The sequence below is a fragment of the Besnoitia besnoiti genome (assembly GCF_002563875.1).
Source record: "Besnoitia besnoiti strain Bb-Ger1 chromosome Unknown contig00007, whole genome shotgun sequence".
Lineage (NCBI taxonomy): Eukaryota > Apicomplexa > Conoidasida > Eucoccidiorida > Sarcocystidae > Besnoitia > Besnoitia besnoiti.
Genome location: NW_021703915.1, coordinates 3,366,195 through 3,381,346, shown reverse-complemented (window position 1 = coordinate 3,381,346; position 15,152 = coordinate 3,366,195). Strand labels below are relative to the sequence as shown.

The following is a 15,152-nucleotide window of genomic DNA, read 5'->3' as shown; positions in this document are numbered from 1 at the left end:
GGCGGCCAGGGTCAGTGCATAGCACGGACGGTGAAATGTCGAGAATGGAATGCTGCTCCTGTGGTCCGCCCTTGCGAATATACTGTCGGGTTTGATACGCGGTTGTTCTTCGCAGTTTATTCCATGCCCCTTGGACGGCCTGGTGAACTTCCAAGGGAGTCTTTGTGGCTGAAGAAAGCAAGAGCTGCGTTGTTACCTCCTCTTCATTATGAGCGAAGCGACAGTTTTTTCCGTATGCACAGAGACCTGAAGGATCAAGACAGCAGCTGACAGCGTGAAGGCGAAGCCGTCTCGGTGAAACCGCCCCTGTTTTTCATGAGGCAAACCAGTTTTTTATGTCGTGACCGCTCACATCGGCGCGCAGTGCAGATACGTTGTCACAGACCGGGATCTATCATTGCCTGCTGCCTTTTCACATCTTCATTCGTCTCATACCCTTATGATGTTCCGCCGTTCTGAGGCATACTGAACTTCTCTACCAGCGCCTCTTAGTTGCCCTCGCATATATCGCAGCCATATCGACGTAAATGAATACAGCGCGTCAGTACTGTTTGGTGTGCCTCACTCAGGCGGACAATTGCAAAAGAAGAATCCCTAGTGATGTCTTTCTTCCCTTTTTTAAACAAAGGTGGGGACATAGAAGGACACTCGAATCATTACAGCGTGACATAGGCAACTGTGACAAATATCAGCCCCCCGAAGGGTTGAGTCGTACGGCAGGAAAATGCTCGATACGCGAGCAGGAAACTGGTGCACACTTTGGGATGACCTCCACCGGAGACCGTCGAAATTTGCTATATGCACCAGCCTAGCTGTTTGTGCGTCCTTTGCACGAATCATGTGACATAATTCACGGTATTTCCTGGGCATCTTCGATGGCTAAATGCCTTTGAAAGACGCGTGCATGTAACTTGCCTTGTCTGTGAAGGTCGCAAATACCAGGTTTCGCAATTCTCAGGTCTTCCTTGCCGTGAGCAAACCTGCAGTTTTCGGAGTTAACGTGCTCGCAGGTGCCCTGCCGCCATTTCTCACATATACGGGTTTTACTCAACTGAGGGCGCTCTCGCAGCTCCTCAACTCCATGAGCGAAGGTGCACCCGTTTCCCCGAGTACATTTGCCCTTAAAGAAGTATTTGCAGAAGGTAAATTTGAAAACCCTGAATCATTGAACAGCACAGACGCATCCAGTCTTTCCTGTGATTGGTTGCGAAATCCTATGATTTACAGTATCCAGCTTTTTGGGCCCTCCGCCGGTTTGTTAAATGCCAACGATTGACATGAGGAATAACAATACATAGCCTCCATGCGTGGCTCCGTCCCATGACTGCAATTTCTGCATCATCGACGCTCGCCCACGCCCTCTGCGTGGGAACCACAGCAGAAGCACGCGAAAGGAGGCAGCGGAGAAGGGCGTGGGGACAGTCCACTGAAAGGAAACGTGCTCGTCAGGCGCGTTCGTGTCTGTCAATGTCGAACTGAGCTGAATAGCAACAGCTGGATACGTAACGCTCGAAGCAGAGCCGCAGTTCGGCGTCAGGACGAATTTGCGACTACGGCTCCTCTCACTTGAATCGGTGCTGCTGAAGGATGCCAGAATCAATCTTCGTCTTCGCATTAGCACGGCTAGAGCCGCATCCTCCGCTGCTGCAGGCCGCAATTGCCATTGCTGGGGCGCCTGCTCGTTTTGTGAAGCGAAATAACTCGGATACTGCTTGTCGTTCAGAGCGGCGCAGCTCATCCTGACCGAACGCGGGTGCGGCAGACGACGTTTGCCGCCGCTCTTCTCAGCGCCCCCACCCTGTAGGATTGGACGTGAGAATCCACAGCCACCGTTGTAGCGAGTTCTGGAATGAGTACCTTTTGCTTGTGGAACGGCTTGCACATAAAATCCCCTTTTCGAGGCTCTCAAGCTAACTCTTCTGGCAGTGCCGAAAATGTGGCCTCGTCATACTGCATGTCACCGCTGCACTGTAATGGTGTGGTGGTAGCTGGTTGGACGTCTCCGGGGGCATCGCTTGCGGTCGCTTTCACGTAGAGAATGTCTACAAAGCCTAGATAGAGGAGCAGGTGTGCTTCTGTCTCTCGTGCCATACAGGCCGATGTCAGCCGAGGCTTCAGCATACGCCTTTCTTGCTGAATAACCACTCGAGGCCCTTGGTGTATACCTGTCACTTATCAAACGCTGCAGAACATTGCCACTGAGCAAACACGGTCTTCGGCGCGTCGCAGACGAGTGCCACTAACCGCATGTCCAATGCCACGTTAGCTTTAATCGACCTGATGTGAAAAACGGACAGGGTCTTAAGAAGATCACCACCGGAGTGATCCAGCCGGTTACGCCGTGGACGACCCGCCCGCGAAAGAGAACGCTCATAAAAGAAGAAGAAGAAACGCTCAACACAGGCGCACGCGTAGTATGACGAGATAGTACTACCAAGAGTCACCCATGGGCTCGGTGGCCTGTCTGGGTGGGAGGCTGTAGAAGAAGGGGTTAGCGAATACCACGTACAGCTCAAACGAATAATAGGAACATGCTCCTCCACGCTTCTACCTATGGAAAAAAACGAGAAACCTGGAGGACGACCCCAGGTTTCCAAGCATCGCCTCTAGCTATCCTAAAAAACGCATGAGGCGCAGCAGTTTGAAATCAGCTGAGAAGATCGCTCGCTGCCGACAGAGCAAGGTAGATAGGTGGGGACCGCGCCCGGTCAGCGGGCCCGTAAAATGCTTGCCGAATGATACGTACCGGCACATGTATTTCGCCGCATCCCGCAGCCTTTTAATCCGATCATGGGCACAGCTCAGCATGGCAGGTAAATCTTAAACACCAGTGTGCTGTAAAAACGCAAGTATTAACAGTAGTTAAGGGAGATTGTTCAGGGAATGCAGCAGAGACTGAGGACAGCCGCACTCTTTTGTAACCTCGGAAGACTTTGATAGTAACACAGGCATATGGCACGTGGATTCTGAATTTAAACGGACCGCGCAGTAGAGTCCAGCGTTTGGCAGAGTACTGGAACGCCTTCCCTCTTCCTCACCATAGCTCTCATGCCCACATACGCAGAACACCAGTCACTGTGAATACAGCTCTTCCCGCCACCTGCTGGGAAGTGTCGCGGCTCCCTTTTTCAATTGCAGCGCATTTGCTGTGCTGCGTGCGCTTGAGATACGACCAGACTCTCCGCTTATCGGTCTCTGGGTCAAAGGCCAAACACCAACTCCGAAGGTCAGCCTTTGAACCTTGACCTCGTTTCAGCCATCGCTCCAACAATGTCTTCTCCCGGTGAGGTAAGGATACAGAGAATCATAATTTCAGCCACAGCGTTGATTCTCCCACAGCGTCGGGCATATCAGCATACTTCGCCTCGTGACGCACTATGGAGTTGTCGTCCACCAGGTGGGGCATATTTGTCGAAGGCAACGCAACTCTACGCGGCTTCTTGCTGCAGCGCCTGACACATCAGAAACCAGGTGCACTGTGTTTCGTTATGTGGTCTCTAGACGCGGGAACATCCCTTGGCGGTTCCACGCTTGACAGGCTTTACGTATTCTCAAATGTGCTATGTACACGGTATCGCAAGCACTGTGCTCTCGCGCGCGTATCGAAGTGGGAGGGATCGGCTGCTGCAAGCGCTATGCAGCGGGTGATCTGGCGGGTGCGGCTGTCAAGCTGTATATCTTTGGCGCAGCGGCCACAGATGCCAGAGGTGTCCACGACAAGCTTCACGAAGAGCGTGGGATACTCCCACTTATGCAGCACGGTGCCCGAATGTAAGGATCCTAGGAGGGCTGGCAGTTTTTTGAGGTACTAATTACTTCGACGAACGATTGTTCCTCCCTATTCGGAACGTTGTCGTGTATTATGGGCACATAAGCGACTCAGGAAAACCTGGTGTTGCCTGCCGAGTCGTTGCCTAGCATATGGTGGGCGAAGGGTTGGGGTTGGGCAAGGTAGTACAGGTTCGTTGCAGCTGCGTAAAAATCTACTTGCTCCGTTTGATGAATTGTTCCGAGAACAGAGAATTGAGTCAGCGTGTGCCTTGGGACACTCCTGGAATAAAGGGAAACGCTGGTATGATGGCGAAAGACGTCCTTCCGAGACGATTGCTCAGTGCAGGTACACCGTGGGCGGCGGGGTACACAACGCTTCAAACCAGTGCCTGTATGCATTTGACTCTGTTGTGATGTGGCTGTGCTCTAGGACGGTTCAACGCTGAACAAGGAGTAACCAAATCTCTAAATGGCCACGCGTGTTGCGCGCGCTCTGGTTCTTTGATGTGTGGTTAAGCATCGTGGGCATGGATATCCGCATGCCACAGAGTTCACGTCGCTCTCTGTTCTTTTCAAGCAGGGTGACACGCGGCACACTTCTTTGGTATAAAGCGTCTCTTTCGACCAGCAATGCAAACGTACCGGCGGCGGATATACCACAGCGATAGCACTTGTAAGCCACAACCGCTGTGCCCTTCGTGATCTTTTTGAAATGAACCAGGCAGTGTGGCAGACTACGTCGGAACTGTTGTGGCATACCGAATGTATTTTTTGGGTCGCTTCCCCGTACAGTATGGTAATAGCATCGGAAACAACAGTTAGTACATAATATGCGCCTGCCTCCCGTAGTCCTCCCCAACAAGGGCCGGAGCCCTACTAGGGTTTCCACTTCCCATAAGCAAGGTATCCCCTCGCAGGCAGGCGCCCGAGAAGTCGCGCGAAACAAGGTCCCTGCCCTTCCACTACCTTCGACAGCCCCTCTGCCAAAAAACTGGCACGTGAGAGACACTGAGCAGGCCAACACGCCACCGGGACCATTGTACTGAGTTCGTTTCTCTTCCATTCTGGCATCAGCTCTTACCAACTTTTTTCGGCTTCTGTCCTGCGGAAAGCAAGCAACACTGGGCTCTCCTGCGAAGGCATCATTACCTTGGTACAACCCTTTTACCTACGTAAATATGTGCATACGTGCTAGAGTGCGTCCCATTGCAAGAGTTTGCGATGGAACGAGACGCTCGTCCAACTGAAGCGCGCAGGGGGTTAATGCCCCGAGCTTATGCACATCTTTATGTGTCTTTTTATCTGTCTCACTTCGGAATAATCGGGATCGTTTCTTTTTCTTAGGGGTCACAGACCAGTTCCAACCCCTGACGCGTCTACTTTTGACCAAAGAACAGGGAACTTTTTCGGCAAAACTAGGCTTGTCCTCCCCACGGCTCAAGACGGAATGTCACGTGGAAGACGTGATGTGCCTGTCACCTTAAGACGACAGGCACCGACGAACACATGCAAGTTCTTTGCTGCCTCAGCTTCCAGTCAATCTAATCGGTGAGTAGGCAGGTCGTACGATGTGCTCGAGCCAGAGGGCACTCCTCATCATGTTTCGCTTTCCCCCGGGCGAAATTAGGAGTTGGGCGAACTGCAGTTGAATTTTCGCCCTGCTTCTCACGAGTACGCAATTCAGCGAGCGACCGGTGGTAGCTGCACGCGGTGAGTCGTGCCCATCAATCGCGTGCATATTTGTTTCTTCAAGTTTCGTTTTTCCGGGTCAGACTGCACCAGTCCTCTTTCGCGGCCACTCTACCTCTGTGTGGTAGAAATTTGCCGTTGCAATTGTTCGGACTGGGGAGTCCATCTTCCTCCCTTCTAGAACCCACGTTGACATGTGTGTCCGGTCTTCATATATGCCTTCAGAGAAGAGGCTAGGACCCACAAGCGTCGGTCATCTACAGACTTCATGGTCTCGTTTGAGCAGCCACCGGTTCGAAGTATCAGAGGGAGTTCTCGCTATTTTATCTCTGTCCGAGGGAATCTGCGCGACGCTCTGGCAACTGTGCCCTAGGCATTCTACTATTTCGGACAAGCTTGCCCGCAGACTCCGTATATGCGAGCCGATGTACAGAAACAGAATAGCCATCTCGATTCATGCCCAGTTGTACCTTATAGGTGATATATTGAAGACCCAATTTGCCCTAAGCCAGCCCAAAGCAGGTTTGACTGTACCAAATTGTAAACTGGAAATTCTCCACACCAGAAACATGTTACTCGAGGTGGGCTGCCATTGCTCTCGGATGTGGCAAGGTGCGTAAGCTGCATTCTGCGTCTTTTCTGAGATGCTGTTTCCCATTTCAAGCAAAATCCGATATTCGTACAGAGGAGTCTTGCGCCGGTAACTGGCTCCAGAGTCCACAGCTTGAGGAAGCAGACGCATGAGAACGAAGCCCCGCTCACTGTGGTTTCAGACGGGAGCACTTCCGCCACCCACACACAATCTTGGTCGCAGGTACATCGTCTCCGTATTTTTACCGGCCTCCGCAAGGGCTTTTATCTTCGGCTCACTGGCATCAGGCTATATCAGAATGCACCAGGCATCTGCAGTTTATGATCATCAGCAGCTTCTCTCGTGGTGGTTTGATGGCTCTGTGACCTTCAATCGCGTCTCCGGAAACTCGCGAAGGCGTTCACCACAGAGCTTGATAATCCAAAAGCGTCGAGCCATGAGCTACGCGACAACCACGCATCTCACTGAGCCGCAGCTGCGCCTGTTTCAATTCCTCTGACGATCGACACTTCCTCTTGTGGGACTTCGTTCGGAGTGTGGAGGGTCGTTTGCTTTTTTTCTCTTTCTCATCCTACTGGCGTGCTTCTCGGCAGACGAGGTGCCTGCTACGCCTGCGAGCGAGTGAGAGCACACATGCCGTTTTCCTGACGTTTCTCGGCTCCCCTCCTCTACCACTTCGACTACCCGTGACTGTTGTCGGGCTCCTTCCGCTTTGCCCGGTTACTTGGCCGTACCTTCTTGGTCCGCCACACGTAAATATCCATGCGGGTGGCTCACTGCTGCACTGAACATCGTTCTACGCAGCAATTTTCCAAATTTTGTCCCTTCCCCTCTCCTCGAGAAAGCAAGTGAGAATTGGGACAGTTCTCAGCGAACTCTACCGCTTCGTCACCTGTGGTACGCCGCTTCACCATCCTGCTACACTTCCCACAACCTAGAAAAGCTTTTACCTCCTAACCTGGTTTGCATTACGACTGCTTCCCGCCAATCGTGAAGAAGTGCATTCTGCTCTGTCTCGCGAGGTCATTCTCTCGATGTTGTCCCGCTGCGTGTCTGATGTTTGTGCAGGGAGCACCTGGACGGCTGTGCTGCTGTATCTCCTTGAAAAATCTCGGAGGGGCCGAACTGCCCAGGGAACCCGCGAGACCGTTTTCCTCTTACTTGAGCGTTGGTGTTCTGGATAAACCCGCAGCAGGAGTTTCCACAGGCATAGGTGAAACAGGGCATTTACAAAGCTGCGGTACACGGGCGTGGGAACGACCTCATCTTTCGGTTATTCGTGTTCAGATCCTAGTGTCCCAAAAAAGGAGTCTTGCCCTACGTCCGACCCACCTACGAAATTACCACATTCCCTGGTTGGTTGGAAGCATCTGTGTGGGAAAATGGAAGTGTCTACATTGAACAGTACGAAAGAAGCAGCGGCAAAATCCTGCTGCATTGGCATGAATGTGCAGGAAGAAGCAACCACTCCTTTCTCGTGCTCAGCATGCGTCGTCCCCGCTGAAGGCAGCCAGCAGCATCATGCCCTATCTGGCATGAATACTCTTGAGCAGAACAACAACAGTGGCGCTCCAGTGGGCTCTCACGTGGTGTCTTCTTCCTCGTCCGCTGGAGATTTCGTCAGCTCAGAGAGCAAGAAGGGGAACAGTCACGCCGTTTCTCCCGCCTCAGGCACTCAGGACAACTCAGCCACCTTCACATCTGGCCCGCGCATCAAAACGAATGTCGTTTCTCAGCTGACCAAGGAAGAGGCTGAACAAAGCAGAACGGAAGCTCTTTCCGTTGGAAACTTTGGCCAGGAGAGTGTGCAAAGCGGCACTGACTCTGCGAACGATTCGCAGAAGAAATTACCGAGTTGTCTTGTCACTAATGCCAGGAGTTGCAGTGGTTCTGAGTCCACTACCCACGTGTTACCAGGTATGCGAAAGCAGAGCGAACGTGCCGTTGACACTCGAGACGTAGCGACACTTCTGGATGCAAAATTTGCGAACGCTTCGAATCAAAACATCGTTTGCGGATTGGAGGGCACATCCATTGTCGTGGATTCGAAGCAAGCATCGTTTTCTCCGTCAGAGGGACCAGGAACATCCAACACTGAGGAGGCAGGTTTGATTGACGCTTGCTCGAGACTGAAGCTAGGAACTCACGCAGCAACGGGCTCTTCCCCAAGTCAAGAGCTCTATTGCAAATCTAAAGCTAATTTTGCCAACAGCTGTGCTTCACGCCCCGCCATTCAGGGCAGCAGCGGTTTCAAGCATAAAACTTCCTCACAGAACCCCCAGGAAACAGTAGCACTGAGTAGTTTCTTGTGCAGAAGCAATACGATTAGAGGAGAACCTGGGAACGGAACTATGGATACCAACGTGCAAGCGAAGGCAACAACAGCAAGTAAAGAAACTGACGCTCTCCTCGCAAGCCTTACTTCTCTGTCTCAGTCCCTCACCCGCGGTACAAGTGGCCCCATCTCAGCGGGCGGAGGGAACCGGCCAAGTCATTTCCAAACACACTGCAGTCTTAACCAACATAAAGGTTTTCTCGGAAATTATGCCACATTCTCTACAACCACCTCTCACAAAAATATCAACATGGCCCTCTCGACTGAAGTGCCGACCCCCTATGTGCCCATCGGAAATGTAGCGGAAGTGGGACACGTAAACCAAACTGGAGCGTTCGACTCTTCCTCTGCATCCGCTTGTATGCCGAACCTCGTACGCAAGAACGACCTTTCCGGGAATAACGTGTCTCTCATGCAGTTTCTGGGTCCGGCTTTGCCCCATAATGAAGAGGCCTACAGCAACTACAGCAACACGGTAGAATACCACAATGGTTTCTCGCACCGTATGGGCATTCCTCAGGGCAGTGAAAAGACGTGGGCAAGGTGCATTGACGGAGAGTTCCATCGATCGTGCAGCATTGATAGCTGTGGAGCAGCTGACGGAATTAGCAGAGACGACCACGTCCTCACGTTGCCACTAGGAAGCGTCCACGCTGGTGGATGCATCCCTGCAAAGCCACCGCATCATGAGGATGGATTCACCAACTCGACTAGCGAAAACGGTGTCTTCAAAAATCATCTGGGAACATCGGCGGTGTCGGTTGCAGGAAGTTCAGCTGCAGCTGCTGCCGCAGTGCTGGCGCAGCAGGAGTCTCGGCCCCTTCTGCTTACACGGTTTGAGATGCTCGAAGCATACGCCAAGGGTGAGTTTGTGGGGGCGGTCCTACGGAAGGAGACTGGAGACTAAAGGAGGTGAAGGCGCCTTGACTGACGTCAGATGTACCCCTTTGAAAACATTCATGCGCGTGGACAAAGGCTTGTCCGTTTGTGCGTGCACCCGCGTGCCCAGCTTGCAAATCCGTCTGTCTTCGACGTCTGTGGAGACCTCAGAATACAAGAAGCTTCGTTTGGTTTCCTCTTCCGCAATATCCCCCCCCCCCCCCCCCCCCCCCCCCCCCCCCCCCCCCCCCCCCCCCGCCGCCTCCCCTGCTGTAGTGGTTTGTTGGACTGTTTGTCTGTTTTTAGGTCGCCTGTGCCTGAGCTGCGATTCAAAGAGTCACAGAATGCCCAGTTGTCCATATGGAGAGTTTGTCTGTCCAAACTGCCATCGATCCTCCCACAGGTGACAAGCACGAAGGTGACCGAAGCAAGATCGGGACGTATGTATGCAGATTAGAGTCGATAGCTATAAAAACATGGCGCCCGATTTAAGAGGGATAGCAGGGTGTCAGAGTCTCTAGCGCATCGAACGTGAGCCTGAGTTTCAGCAATATGCTCTTCAGTTCGGTTTTTCGTTGTATTCCACTGGGTGCCGAGGGCCCGATAATCCGGTGCCGTAGATGTAGAAGACCGAGCATCTCGTGTCCCACTTGATCCGTCCTGATCGGCAGTGCTTGCACCAGTCGGTCACATTTGAGCTCGTCAGCGCTTTTGTTCCCCTTCTACTGTGTGTTTGTAGGGGCGAGGAGTGCCCACTGCGCTGTCGCTTCTGTCAACAACTACACGTCGGCATTTCGGTCACTGTCTGCATTAAGGTGAGAGCGTTGCTCCGGGGCCAACAGTACTGCAGTGGCGACATTAACGCAAGTAGCGCGTTATGCAGGGGAGTTGTAGGCGACGGCTTATGAGATAGCGGGATACGCATAAAAGGGATAATGACAACTGGAAACAATTGTTTATACAGACGCATGTGGCCGCATTGAATGGTGCTACCCATACACCAGTTTATACGCGTCCGGATGACGAGTACCGATTAGCTGATCCACGCTCTCCATGGTGCCATCTATTTGCTTGGTGTTCTCTCAAATCTAGCAATCTCCCACGCTCCATAAGGTCTCATTTCTACAGCGACTCACATGCGGGAGCTCCCACTCAAGACAACGGTTTGGGACTGCATACGCAGACTACCTCTTCAAGCCCTTCCTCGAAAACGACTGCATTCGTGCTGAACGCAATGTGTTTCCATGCAGCGTTTCCGAGGTCCGCTGGAGGCGCTCCTCGGAATTTCTCTGCCGCTCCGAGACCTGCAGCCGGCGTCCTTGATGTCCATGGGAACGCCTGCTTCGCCTCTTGGTCATGCGGCGTGCACGCGTCCTAATAGCGCGTTCGGACGGAGTGTATATGTATCCAATTTGCCTCCCAACACAACCCAGGAGACCCTCGCCGCCGCTGTCGATGCACTCCTCACCAAGGGCAGAATAATGCAGGTCAGTCCGCTGATGATCGAACAGGTATATCAGTCACCGGGCGGAAACTGAGCTTTCATCATATTTGTACTTTCTGCTCAAGTTTCACATGCGTTTGTAACTGGACGAGTGACAAAGCAAACCAGTGCATTGGTCAACGCGGTAGCCTTTGCCGTACGACAGTTCCGCGATCTCGAACAGCCCGCTGTCGTATCGGTCGAGACACCGGGGGGTCTCGCAAGCAGTGCTGTACCGGCTCTTCTTCCAGAGGAAATATATACGTACTGAAGTTTTTGCTTCTGCAGGTTGACCTCCATGAGAAGCACGCATTTGTTCAACTGAGCACCCTTGAAGCTGCGTTTGAGCTCGTCGATAAGCGACGCCAACTCCAGGTTCGAGCTCTTCTACTGTTCGATCGCTGTGGCAGTGCTGTCGGGGGTTTCTAGGGTGAATGGGGTTTTGGCCTCTTCCTCGCTTGCATGGTGCTCCTCATGTTGCGCAGACGGATGCAGGTTGAAATGATAAATGATCGGAAGGCCTATGCATTTTACTGTCGATGTAGAGGCTCTGGTACCGATTATGCGTGCATGCAATACGCCGCGTACCTGGGATCCTTTTTCACTTGCGTGTGTGGACAAACATCCACACGCACGGGCTTCAACTCTCATGTTAAACGCCCACAAAAATATAGGCTGAGTGCTGCGTGTCCGCTAGATCCGCGGCGTGACTCTCAAGGTCCAGTTTAAGAAGACCGGAGTCTTCAACAATTCAATGCCTCACGGGTCGGCAACAGTTTCCTGTGCGCTTCCACCGGGAACGAACACGGGTGCAACGCCTACTCTTTCGTCCGCATACTCGCCAAACACGGCACGTAATACGGGAAATCAAAGTGGAACATCCGCCATAACTCCGTTGTCCGCTGCTTCCTCCCCGACGGGCGCGTGCGGCCCTGGAGCATCTCCAACCTTTTCCCCGTCACTTAATTCCCTCCTTATTTTCCTTGGACCTCCGGCGTCGCCTTCTGTTTCAGAAATTTGCACACAAGTAGCCGCCAAGCTAAAGGAGGTATCGATTCTGCTGCCTTGCTCCTAAATACCATGTGTAGCAGCGTATACATGGACAAATTGCACGTATATGGCCATCTACGCAGCTTCGTTCTGTGTTATCGTTGTCTCAACTAAGACTACCAGTCCTGGAGCACTATATCAATGGTTGTAGGCGAGTTTACTCAGCATGTCTTATGCCAGCACTGCTCGTCGCGCGCGATTACGTACGTTCGGCGAAGAGGATCAAGCTAGGCGATTCTGGCGTGCATGTTTTCCTGTGTCATGTCGGATCATGGGTTCGTGTTCAGCTGTTTGACAATCGTTTTTGCGATATCGTGTTTGGTTTCTTGTTTTTAGGATCTTCACATGGGTTTGGTGACGGCTCAGCAGCAATCGCCGAGCGCGTCACCTGGCACAGGCCGCACGTCCGCTCCCGTCCGTCTGTCTGATTGCTCGGAGTCAAAGAATGCGCAAGCAGAGCTTCAACACCAACTTTCTGGAGTTATGTCTGTGCCTTTCGACGATCCTACTCCGCAGTCTACCACAGTCGCGGCTCTGTTTTCTGCGGCTGCAGCGGCCGCGAACACTCAAGCATCAGGCGGTGGTAGCCTTGCCTGCCAGTCTGCAGCTGCTCTTCAAAGCCTCGCATGTAGTGACAAAATATCCGGCCACAATCAGCCGATCTCAGCCCATGACTCTGCATCGTTTGCCGCTGCAGCGGCTCAGTACATGGCCAAGTCTCTACTGAATTCTTCAGTGGGAAACCGGGCTGATTTCGCGCGCGCAGGCATCCACGGAAGCCACCCGGCGACCGCAACGGGGGGAGGGGAGTGTGGAGGTAAGGTAAAGCCCCTCCAGGACACAAATCCAGACCGGAAGTCGTCCGTGAACAGTGAAAAGCTTTTACTGCTGCAGCTCTTGCAGCATCACGAAAAGGCTCAGCAGCGAGCCAAGCAAGACGTCTACAAAAGCCAGAAGACATCGCATCAGCCGACACTTTCAACAGAAACACTCTTGCGAGCAGCGGCAGTGGCAACGGGGGCCAAGCCCCCAAGTCTTTTCCAGGGAGACGCCGACGGGACGGGAAGTGCAAGAGGATGCAGTTACGCTCGAAGGCAGGTGCAGTTGCAATTGCAACAACTCGAAGAAATGCAGAAACAACAACTGGCGAAGGGAATCCATACAGGCCAGCAAGCACAGGTATTTGGACCACAATGGCAAGCACCTTTGCCTTCTTCAGAATCAAGCTCGAAGACTGTCACGGGGGATTTGAGTGGACACACGGAGGGCTCTCCTTACGAAGCGTGCTCATTGTGGTGCACGAGCGATATGAGGCGTGGAAGGTCGAGGGAGGAAGGGGGGCAGGTGACGTAGGCAGTATTTATTGCAGAAAGAGATTACCTTAGAGGGATTTGCGTGTAACGTTCTGGTAGTAAATAGACACGCGAAAGGCTATTGGGGCCCTAGCGGGAGTCACCTACAAGCAGCTCCTACAGAACAGACGACACAGGGCGCGAACTACCAGAGAGAAAGATGTCTTCCGTGTGACTGCGCTAAGAGCATATACATGCCCCCAACAAGCCAGGCATTTCTAGGGAATTCCTGGCTGGTTGCTTTAGTGCGTTTCTCTTTGGTTTGCAGCGCATGGCGTTCTCTCCGGAGGATGTTGGCTCTCCGTCGTGTGGCCTGAATCTTCTCGCTGAGTCCGGCTATCACCACTCAGCAACCCTTCCCTCTCAGTCCCCGGCACTCAACGCTTTCCAGTCCTATGCGAGCATCGATGGGTCTGTAGACAATGGCGCAGCGTTGAAGGGTGCAAGCGAGAAGAACACCATGCAGACTGCTATGCCGTTGTCGTGCAGTAACACTGAAGGGTTCGCGATGAAGACTAGCGCAGCGAGCGGGTGCAATACGTCATCTAATATCTCTTCACAGGGCGTGCTCAATGGATCAAACACAAACCTCCAACATCCACCTTCGTGGGCGAGAACCTCTACACGGGCTACCGTGTCGTCTGCAGCTGCACCAGGAGTCATTTCATCCATCGGTCATGACACAGAGCAGGAGCAGTTTGTTTCGCAAGGCTCTGAGGAGGCCAGTAAGACTAACACAACTAGGCTACGCGCGCAAGCGCCATAGGCGGCAGAGCGTGGAGCAGCTGCTGGTAATTTACCTATGTGGTCACCAATAAAATGTAGTGCTGACCGTCGCGATGAACAAGTATGCATCCAAGCAGTCACCGTCGAGTCTAGACTGGAACAGAAATACGCGCTGGGATGACGCCGACGAGTCGATTAGAGTCCCAGCGGAATCCCTCACAGCATCGCTCTATCCCCTGTCGCTCACACGAACAGGGTGCACAAGAAGAGACACGGATATCGTCTGCTTCCTCCTTTTTGTGGCGGCAGCTGATTAAGCGTCAGTGTTCTGACGACGCTTGCCCATGCAACAGATGCCGGCATTCCAGTGACGATGGATTGCGAATTCGTCTCAACCCGTGACTGAAAATCTGTCCTTGGCGAGCCGACCGGCTGAGGAAACGATTTCTGGCAGTGTTGAGGGGCGCGCGTGTGCTTGTTGCAGTCAGTAGCGGCGAGACCACCCAGCAGCTGCTTGACGTAGCAGCGACGCTCATGCATAGAGCAGTGGAGGAGACTGCTGATGTCGAGGAAATTGCCCAGGTAGGAGGGAAACATGGCGTCGGTAGTCCGCTACGATAACAACAGTACGGGTGAACGCTTCCAAAAGAAGTGAATGACAAGTCCCTGTTTGCTTCAATGTATGCGTGGTGGTATCGGGAGACGACGTGCGCGCCCGCGTGTGTGACCTCCTGTTAGAATGGATTTATGAGTACATATATGTATTTGTCTCCGTGTTTCGTCCGTCTGCGGTATTCTCTCAACGCCGGTGGTGTCTGTTCGTCCCTGGTATTGACGCCTGTCTCAGCAACTGTATCAGGCAACCCGTGATCTTCCACAAGAGACAGTCCACCAGCTCTTGTTCACCCTTGCGACAAACGGGGGGGGCAGTCCACCTTCACTAGTCCGTCAGGATCGGGCGCTGCCGCCAAAAAGCCCAAAGATTTCAACGGCAAGACTGTCAACTCGCCGGCCGCTCCATTTCTCGTTCACTGAAAAACCTGTCAGCAGGGCCGCTCCGCTAGCAACACGGGGTTCTTTCTTCATCTTTCAAGCAAACTCAAAAACCAGATATCTCGCTGTTCTTCCAAAGTGTGAGAGTAACTGGCAAAGTTCCCTCCTTTCAGTCTCCCATCTCTGCTCCAGCGGCAAAGAAGGATGAAAACTGAGGAGTCTATTATTTTCCTTCAACGAGGAGACGAAAGATGTCCTGCTTGGCGTCCACCCCTTCTTTAA

General features: G+C 52.9%; 2 protein-coding genes across 2 annotated transcripts; one reads left to right on the top strand and one right to left on the bottom strand.

The window, feature by feature from the left end:
- Positions 1-850: 850 nt before the first annotated feature.
- Positions 851-1,664, bottom strand: BESB_074710 (zinc finger (CCCH type) motif-containing protein; the record flags this gene model as incomplete). Its single annotated transcript, XM_029365844.1, has 2 exons — positions 851-1,157; positions 1,567-1,664. The coding sequence occupies 2 exons, from the start codon at positions 1,662-1,664 to the stop codon at positions 851-853; spliced, it is 405 nt and encodes a 134-aa protein (XP_029218328.1).
- Positions 1,665-7,434: 5,770 nt separating this feature from the next.
- Positions 7,435-14,498, top strand: BESB_074700 (uncharacterized protein; the record flags this gene model as incomplete). Its single annotated transcript, XM_029365843.1, has 9 exons — positions 7,435-9,250; positions 9,573-9,669; positions 10,006-10,081; positions 10,517-10,753; positions 11,038-11,124; positions 11,447-11,797; positions 12,136-12,621; positions 13,420-13,876; positions 14,362-14,498. The coding sequence occupies 9 exons, from the start codon at positions 7,435-7,437 to the stop codon at positions 14,496-14,498; spliced, it is 3,744 nt and encodes a 1,247-aa protein (XP_029218327.1).
- Between the last annotated feature and the right edge of the window lie 654 nt (positions 14,499-15,152).